The sequence below is a fragment of the Nematolebias whitei genome, chromosome 17 (genome assembly GCF_014905685.2).
Source record: "Nematolebias whitei isolate Nwh7 chromosome 17, NemWhi1, whole genome shotgun sequence".
NCBI lineage: Eukaryota > Metazoa > Chordata > Actinopteri > Cyprinodontiformes > Rivulidae > Nematolebias > Nematolebias whitei.
Genome location: NC_056514.1, coordinates 5,101,223 through 5,110,500, shown reverse-complemented (window position 1 = coordinate 5,110,500; position 9,278 = coordinate 5,101,223). Strand labels below are relative to the sequence as shown.

The following is a 9,278-nucleotide window of genomic DNA, read 5'->3' as shown; positions in this document are numbered from 1 at the left end:
AGTTTAGTTTATGTTAGTTTAGTTTATGTTAGTTTAGTTTATGTTAGTTTAGTTTATGTTAGTTTAGTTTATGTTAGTGCTCACATTAACCGTGTAAACTATAGTCGAACAGAACCCATGAGAACCGTGCTGCTGTTGTTCGGTGTATTGTTTTGCACTTTTAGTGACTGGCACATATCTTAGATCTTTTAGCGTACGGTTTGGCGTTCATTTAGCGAATATCTTAGTTGATGTCCTGATTTACTGTTTCTTTTAACACTTTATATTTTTGCTCTCGTTTGATGTAACTGGGACCCTGTGTGCACAGATTCATTCCACCTCATGTACCACATGTGATGTGAATGACAAATAAAGAAACTCTGACTCTTCCTGAGTGTATATCAGACGGTCAAAGTTCTGATGAGAAATCTCTGAGCCAAGATTCAACTTGGTGGTTCTGTCTTTGCAGGTCATTGACACCATGCCCATGAATGAGACAACAGCCTCACTCTTCCACCACTTTGAGCCTCTCTACAGAGTGATTGATGACATGCCTCAACCACCAGCAGCACTGCTCACACTCACACAAAGTCAGTACACGCACACACACGCATCTTTGATAGTGCACAATAATACACAGACCTTTACAAAAGTTACATAGATAAGAAAAAACTACTTCCTCGTTGTTATTGGATCAAAGTTGTAAAGTTGAATGTTTGAAAGAAGTATTTCACATTTCGATTAATTCTCTTTTAGAGTCACTTTGAATGCTTAAAACATAAAACAGTTTGCATTAGCTTTCTGGTAACATTTGGATCTCATACAGCATTTTTTGAGCATTACATCATGGTTTATCTGTGAAATTTAGAATTATGAATGTTGTGTTGTCACTTTGCTGCCCACAAGCAGCCAGCCCACAACCTGTTGGGTGTTCTGTGTGTGTGAACATCTGTAAACGTTACTGTAGGTTTCCAGCGTGTTGAAGGTCAAACCGAGATGAAGGATGACGAGGAGACACCTGAAGACAAGTCAGAGGGTTCTGATTTAAAGGAGGTGCTGAATGTGTCTGAAGTCGTTGACCTTCCCAATGGTATAGAATGACCGACTTTCTCTCTCCCTTTGTTAGATGCTTTCACATGTTTCTGTTGAAGTATCAAATAAATAAAATATACAAAACAAATAACTCAAACAATTTAGGTTTTGGTTAAGAAAGTGGAATGACACAAAATAAATATTGACCACATGAAGAAATATTTTAGCACACAGTTTAAAAACATGCCTCTCTGATGGTATGGATGTGCATTAGTGACTCTGGCATGGGCAACATCATTAATGCAGAAAAATGTACTGTAATTATGGTTTAAAACAGAAAATGCTCCCATCCAGCTCATGTTTATCAGTGAAGATCTTGCATATTTCAGCAAGACAGTCATCTGTTAGGAAAATGCATTTGTGGGTTGAGCAGCAGAGTGGAGCCTGTGGATTTCATTAATGAAAAACTTGCCAAATCTTCTCTGTCAAACAGCTTATTCTGCTATTGTCTTCTTTATTAGATCGGTTTATTGAGGTCTGAAGAAACAAGCCAAGTGTTGGCAATTCATTTATTATTGGAACGAATAGGGGCCTAAGTAGCATGTGGAATATCCATACACAGCCACAAAAGCTTGGCACAACCGTCTTATGCTGCTCCACAGCTTGGCCACACTCTTGTGATATGGCATCTCATTCTTCAACCAGATTTGTTGTAAGTCAGCCAGTGTGGTTGTGTTGGTCACTCTGGAACAAACCACACATTGGAGCTGATCCCACAGGTGCTGAGTGGTGGTCAGGACTTGAAATAGACCATTCCATTCACTTCACAGGTGCTGGCATCAGGGCAACAACTGGGTACCAGAATCCCAAAACGAGGCATTTCTTCTTCTTTCAGCTTTTCCCTCTTCAGGGTCTCCACAGCGAGTCATCATCCTCCATCTCACTCTGTCCTCTGTGTCCTCTGTCCTCACTCCAACTACCTCCATGTCCTCTCTAACTGCATCCATAGATCTCCTCTTTGTCTTTTTCCTGGCAGCTGCATTTCTAACATCCTTCTACCATTATAACCACTGTCCCTCCTCTGGACATGTCCAAAGCACTGTCCCTCCTCTGGACATGTCCAAACCACTGTCCCTCCTCTGGACATGTCCAAACCACTGTCCCTCTTCTGGACATGTCCAAACCACTGTCCCTCCTCTGGACATGTCCAAACCACTGTCCCTCCTCTGGACATGTCCAAACCATCTCAGTGTGTCCTCTCTAACTTTATCTCCCAGTTGTTCAACCTGTGCTGTACCTCTGATGATCTCATTCCTGATCTTCTCCATCCTTGTCTCTCCTATGGAGAACCTCAACATCTTCATTTCTGCTACTTCCAGTTCTGTCTCTGGTCTTTTTGTCCATGTCTCTGTCTCCAGACCATACAACAGAGCTGGTCTCACCACTGTCTTGTAAACAAAACAAGTGGCATTTACTGAGAATATTTGACAAGTGTTTTATGAGTGAAACCCACACACTCATCTTTGCTGCTCTACAACTGGATTTTCCTTACAAAGATGGCACCAATTAAGGGGAAGAAACAGACTTCACTTTATCCAAACAGTTTATTACCAAAAAGCGATACAATACAGAAATAACCAGCCAAACACTGTCCTTACTTTTTGTGCTATTCTTATTTAGAGTATCTATGCATAGATTCTACTTTTTAATTGATAATAGAACAATTTCAAGTACCCCATGGAATGCCTTCAAGTATCTTCAAGGGTACAGCTTCCTCCAGGGGCAACTGTGGATGGATGGTTGGAGCAGCCATCTTCCAAAGTAGAAAGTTGTGGGTTTGATTCCATCAGTATGCAGACAAATTTCAAAGTGTTCCTAGGCAAGACATGAAGTCTTCATTACCTCCAATGTGTGTCCGATCGGTGTATGAATGTGATCTAAAGCACTGATTAGTCTCTGTAGAATTAATTATTCAGATTATGTTTGTAGAGATCTAGTAGAGTGCTGTATGAATGTGTTTGGAAGTAAATGAGGGTACAGATTGTGTTTAAAGTGGCACTTTATAAGTACAGTTCATTTACCTATTTAAAAAAATAGTGCCATAGATCATATGATAGCATGGTCCTGATCTCCACCCGTTCTCAAAATCCCAGAATCTGTGTCTGCTGTAGACCCTGCGATGTTGACCAGTGACTCGGAGAGTGAAATCTTCTGTGACTCTGTGGATTCAGTGGAGCAGCTGATCACCATCGAGGTAGGATTCAGTCCCATCCCCCAGCTCATTGGTCTTGTGCATCCAAGATGAATCAACTGATTCCAAACCATCTGATCATTACAGATTCCAGTTATCAAATCAAATTTCTTTCACAATGGCCACGTGTCCTTGGAGTTGTATCCAGCTCTGTGTGATCAGGAGAAGGGTCATGTGGAGGGCAGACAGGCCGGCTCAGGTCACGGTGGAGAAGGAGCAGAGCATGGAAGAGGGCGGGGATCCTCTCAGAGGAATCGGGAAGCTGGCAGAGAAGCTCCCTCCCGAAACTGCAGAGAGTGTAAGTTGCTGTGCTTGAAATGTGCACAGTGTTTAGTTTAAATATATTAGACAAGCATAAAAAGAGAAGTGTCCAGATGATGTTTGGTACCTTATGGGTTTCCAGTCTCTATTACCTGCTCCATTTGACAAAAACCAAAGCGTATTCATACAACTGGGGAGCCTATACTGAGAAACACACTCCCTTGAGACAAAAGCAGTTACGATTGATTTTAATGCTTATAAATACTTTCCTGATAAGAGACTTAAATTTAAGTTGAGTCCAAAAAAAATCCATCCAGGTATTTGGCCTCATCTACTCTGGATTTTCCTGATGCATGCTCAATAATCCAGGCAGATAAATCTAACAAGGTTAAGTCAGGTCCTCTGGACGGATTCTTCTTGTTGCAACATTTTGTTCTTTATCCAAGAGACTTCCTCAGTCTGAGGAGCTGCAATAAACTCAGTCTTGTAAATAGCACCTTCTCATAGTGGATCAACCAGTTTGCTGCTGACAGCCAGAACTAGTTGTTCACGAGGAGGACCATCAGCCTAACAATGGATCATTAGCACCTGATGGCTGTTTACTGTTCACAGAGGGCTGAGTGATACTAGCAATCACAGCATTGTAAGAGGGGGACAATTGAACCCGGAGGCTCCACCCCTGTTTAATGATGGACGATTTCTTTTAACAAAGATGGCCTCCTTTACTCCTTTCTCAAACCAACATTTTTTGTCACTGCACGATCTGTTCTGGAAGCACGATGCATACCATCAGCTCATTTGCGCATGTGCTAAAAGAATACTTCCAGGAGGGCTTTAGACATTGCAGATCACAAAATGGATGGATTTTCAGTCTTTCTACTTTCGTCATCTGTAATTTGTCCTGGAAAATAAACCTTTTACAGGAGATGTAGAGAGCAAAGTATGCCAGGAGGATAGGTTTCTACAGTCATCCTTGATAGCACCCTCTCCTTCTCCCATGTCACTAATATCACTCGGTCAGTCCACTTCCATCTTCAAAATATTCATCGTCTCCGTCCTTCCCTCACTCCACTGCTGTTCTGCTCCACAGTCTGGTCACCTCTCATTTAGATTATTGCAATTCTCTTCTTTTTGGCCCACCACAGAAAACCCTCCATAAATTACAACTGGTCCAAAATTCAGCTGCCCGTATCATTACACGGACCCCCTCAATACATCACATCACACCTGTTTTACAACAGCTTCATTGGCTTCCCATCCCATATCGCATCAACTACAAAACACTCCTCCTTACCTTCAAAGCTGTCCACCACCTCGCTCCTCCAGACCTTCGGACCTTGTTCACATCGCTACACCCGCTCGTACCCTCAGATCCTCTTCTAGTCAGCTCATTGTTCCCCTTGCCCGTCTTGTTACCATGGGGAGCAGAGCGTTCAGCAGCTCTGGGACTCACTCCCACCTGATATTCACGACACACTCGTTGCCACATTTTAAATCAAACTCAGAACGTATCTGTTTAAAGAAGCCTACACACTGTGATTGCAACTGAACTGTCTTATTTAATTTTTTACTTTCATTCAGCCTTTATTTAGACAGGTCAGTCCCATTGAGCCTCATTTATCATTTGTTTTATGATCGACAGTGTAAGGTGACCTTGAGTGCCAAGAAAGGTGCCTACAAATAAAATGTATTGTTATTATAGTCAATCTCATAAAAGACGACAATTATTAAAATAAAGATCTTCTGTTGTCAGTAATGGGTCCACCAGAGGGCGCATTGACAGAGTAAATACTTACAGTCCAGTCAATCAACCAAACACTGAATGAAAATTTTGAAAGTAAATGAAGACAGTTCTTATTCATAAACAGAATTATAACATTGTCTAGGAAAATTAATCAATGTATAGAAAGAGATATTTTAATTAACATTAATACAAATAGTATGTTTCATGCATACATTTTATAAATGTCAAAATGTATATAATATATGTGTTGTACTAAATCAGATGTAATTTAGCACACCTTTAAGGCTGGACGTATTTATTTCCAGTACATTTTCCTAAATGTAGCATCTTCAAAAATATTTCTTTTAGCGCATGCACCAATGAGCTGACGGTACGGATCGTGCTTCTGGAACAGATCATGCAGTGACGTTCCTCTCTATCAAAGATGTGAACATCTTCATCCCTGAAAGAGTGACCTCTGACCTGCAGATGAATGTAGACCTCAGAGTCCTGGCCTGATGATGTTGATCTTCTGTGCTGGTCCATCCTTTTGGCCAGTGGCTGTTTAGTTTCCCTGATGTAAGACTGATCACCTCCTGACACTGAACAACATACACAATATTACTCTGTTTGTGCCGGTTGACTTGGTTTGGCCCTAGGTGGTGCTCCACGGGGCAGTCTGAGGCGAGTGGCCCCAAACAGTGGAGGTGGAGCTGGACGAGGAGGGGGCAACGGGTCTGAGGGTGGGGCGGAGAGGCTACTTGATGCCCACCTCCAGCAGCAGATCATCTTGGCACTACGGAGGCTCAGAGAGGACATGAGGAGTGTGATGGAGAGGCTGGAGGTGGTGGAGAGGCTCGCTGCCTCACATGTAAGTCTATCTTCTGTTAGAGGTGTTCAGCTTGTGGGGGACTCACTTCAACAGCTGTGTGTGCGTTGGGTTTTTTTCAGGACTCCGCATGGAGACCCTGTCGTCAGTGTGAAGCCTCAGCTTCACAACAGGTGAGACCCTGACACAACGTACGGTATTGTTCTGATCCGACTGTTCACACCGCACAGAAATGTGTGTGTGTGGGAGTGTCTTTAAAATCAGGTTTATTGGAACATTTCTGTTTTTCAACACTTGTTTCCTATTCAGTCCTGGTAAGGTTCAAGTTCCCACATTTCATCAAGCCATGAAAAAGACTTCACGATATATAAAGAATTTCAAACGTTCATGAAACAAACTCGTGCTGAGATGTCTGTTTCCATCACATTGTTTGGACCTGTGTGGTCATTGTAGGCTGAATCAGAGGATTCAGTTGGAGGACAAGAGTCTGAGCTTTGATATTACAGATGAACCTTATGAAACAGAGTGGATGTTCACAGAGGAGCAGCTCACAGAGCTATTTTCCTTTATTGGGACAGTGTTACAGGCTAAAATGTTCAGCCTTTGACACGATTAATCTGAAATAAGTAAAATAATTAAAACCAACCAACTTGACATCTATTCAGTTGTTGAAGACATTTTCCCCCTCATCTGGGGAGCTTTATCTTTTTTTTTAAATCTAGTTTATTTATTTATTTTTTAACATAAAACCAAAAAAAGCAAACCGTAGAACAAATCCCCCCACCCCTGCCCTCCCACACTGGATCAGTCGCACACAAACAAATGAACTAACCAGGTATTGACACGTCCTCCGTGTACAACACGAAAGGCTGCCAAGTGTGCCAAAATCTTTTAACAGAACCCTTCGGGGTATATCTGATTTTTTCCAGAGTGGTATGATACACCTGTCTCTGTCACCTGCTGGGGGGGTGTGGGTCCTTCCAATGGCACAAAACAAGTCTCCTGGCCTAAAGAGAGCCAAAAGCAATAACATCCTTCCCGTACTTGTTGAAGGACATATTCACAGGACCCACCCCAAACATATTAATGATGATGATGATGGTGATGGTGATGGGTGTACAGTTTTTCCCACATACCTCAGAGAAGGTGTCAAAAATAGATTGCCAGAAGGTCTGCAGTTTGGGACAGGTCCAGAAGGTGTGCAGGAGCGTAGATGGAGTTTGTTTACAATGATTGCATGCAGGGTCCAGGTCAGCTTTGATCTTGGACAGCTTGTCTTTGGACCAATGCAGCTGGTGTCCCACCTTGAATTGAATTACAGTATGTCTCAGACAGATTGAAGATGAGTAAATGTTCTTAATGATCTTTCTCCAGATTGAGTCTGATATGGATTCCTCCAGGTCCATTGCCCATTTCAGTTTAAGGGAGTCCAAACCGAACTCATAGTATGAACTGAGCAGTGTATAGATTTTACTCAGGGCCCCCTTGGTATCAGGCCTGTAGTCCAAAATCTTAGCTACAAAATGTTTAGAAGGGTACAAAAAAACAATCAGTTAGATCTCACAAAGTGTCTCAACTGCAAAGATCTGAAAAACTGTGACTTGTAAATATTAAACTTATGTACCAGCTGCTCAAAAGAGGCAAATCTACCATCAACACAAAGATCACACAATGAATATACTCCCCTCAAGACCCAGGTGTCAAAAGTTGTATCAGCTACTGAGGAAGTAAACATTTGATTATTTGACTCAGGTGCCATTAACAGTAACTCTGTAGAGATAAATGCCCTCCTGAACGATTCCAAATCTTCACCACCCAGATCACAATTGGGTTAGAAGTGTAGGTTGATATTGTTTAAAAGGCACCCCCAGAGCCTCCACTTAGCTCCAGAGGTAATTTATTTATGACGTTAGCTCTAGCCGTAATATATATGGTGGGTCTAAAAAGAATAAAATAAAATAAAATCGTTAAACCAAACCGTACAACATCCTGTAAATAACTCTTGACAGAACTTACCATTTGACTGAGAATGATTCTTTTAAACAGTTCATTAAAACCTAAATGAAAATAATAATAAACATAAAAGCCATCTCTTTGGGATATTCTTAAAGAAAGCTGTTAAATTATCTTAAATCTGCTGGCGGATGAGCGCACGCACACACACACACACACACACACACCTCTTCAGAGCTGCTCTGGGTGTCAGTGCACTTTGGGGCCGTTCAGTACAGTGGTCCTGGGGTGTAAATGAATCACATTTGAAAAAACAGAACTACATTAAGCCAAAGCGGAAGTGGTCAAGGCGGAAGTGGAAGTGGGCGGAATCATATTTGAAAAAAAACAGAATTACATTTGACACATTACCCACCACTTCTGATTTTGCTTAATGTAAGTCCGTTTTTTTTTTTTTTTTTTCAAATATAATTCCATTTTTTCAAATGTGATTCCGTTTTTTCAAATGTGATTCCGGCCACTTCCGCTTTGGCTCAATACAATTCTGCATTTTCAAATGTAATTGTATTTTTTGAAATGTAAGTCTGATTTTTCAGATGTTGTTCATTTCCACCTCAGGGCCACCATAGTTCAGACCTGTAGTTAGGGACGTGACTGCAGTTCAGTGGCACAGGACAGGATTTAGTGATAAATCGTATTTCAGGACAGAAATGATGTCTATTTGCTGACGTGACTTTTCCTCTCTCAGGAGGAGACATGGTGGCCATTCGATGTGTCAGGTCAGACCGTCCTTCTCTTCCTCCTGTGGCCGTTTGTTGCTCAGGGTGTGGTCTACTTCCTGAAGAAAGCCCAGCAGAGAAGCCGCATGTCTTCATGAGGAGAGCTGAAGAACTCGTGCAGGGAATGTTAGCCTGATGTTCCCTTCAGGATCCACAGGTCCTGGTCTGGTCTTTATTCAAGCAGACTAAATGATTATGAAAAGCTTGATGGAATATTTAAACAATCTGATCCTTTTTTAAATGTGAACGGAGCAGCTAGTCCTTTCAGGATACATGGCTGCACATTTATTTCTGATTGTTCACTTCTTCATATGACCCTCACTGCTCCAGTCAATTCAGTGGTTTCCAAAGTTTGTGTTAGGGCCCCACTATAGGTCCTTAAACATCAAGTGGAGGGTCTTGAGAAGATCTCCAGAAACGATAGAAGCTTTACAAATGCTCGCCAATGGCATATTTAGTCTTAACTGTTGA

General features: G+C 41.8%; 1 protein-coding gene across 1 annotated transcript in view; it reads left to right on the top strand.

The window, feature by feature from the left end:
- LOC119424099 (acyl-CoA-binding domain-containing protein 5A-like) overlaps positions 1 to 9,077 on the top strand; it is a 32,182-nt gene extending 23,105 nt beyond the window's left edge. Inside the window, exons 2-8 of the mRNA XM_037691569.1 lie at positions 449 to 569; positions 947 to 1,069; positions 3,183 to 3,265; positions 3,350 to 3,560; positions 5,906 to 6,117; positions 6,198 to 6,248; positions 8,777 to 9,077. Coding sequence (XP_037547497.1) covers positions 449 to 569; positions 947 to 1,069; positions 3,183 to 3,265; positions 3,350 to 3,560; positions 5,906 to 6,117; positions 6,198 to 6,248; positions 8,777 to 8,905 — 930 coding nt within the window. The 3' untranslated portion in view covers positions 8,906 to 9,077. The remainder of the gene's footprint in view (positions 1 to 448; positions 570 to 946; positions 1,070 to 3,182; positions 3,266 to 3,349; positions 3,561 to 5,905; positions 6,118 to 6,197; positions 6,249 to 8,776) is intronic.
- The last annotated feature ends 201 nt before the right edge of the window (positions 9,078 to 9,278 follow it).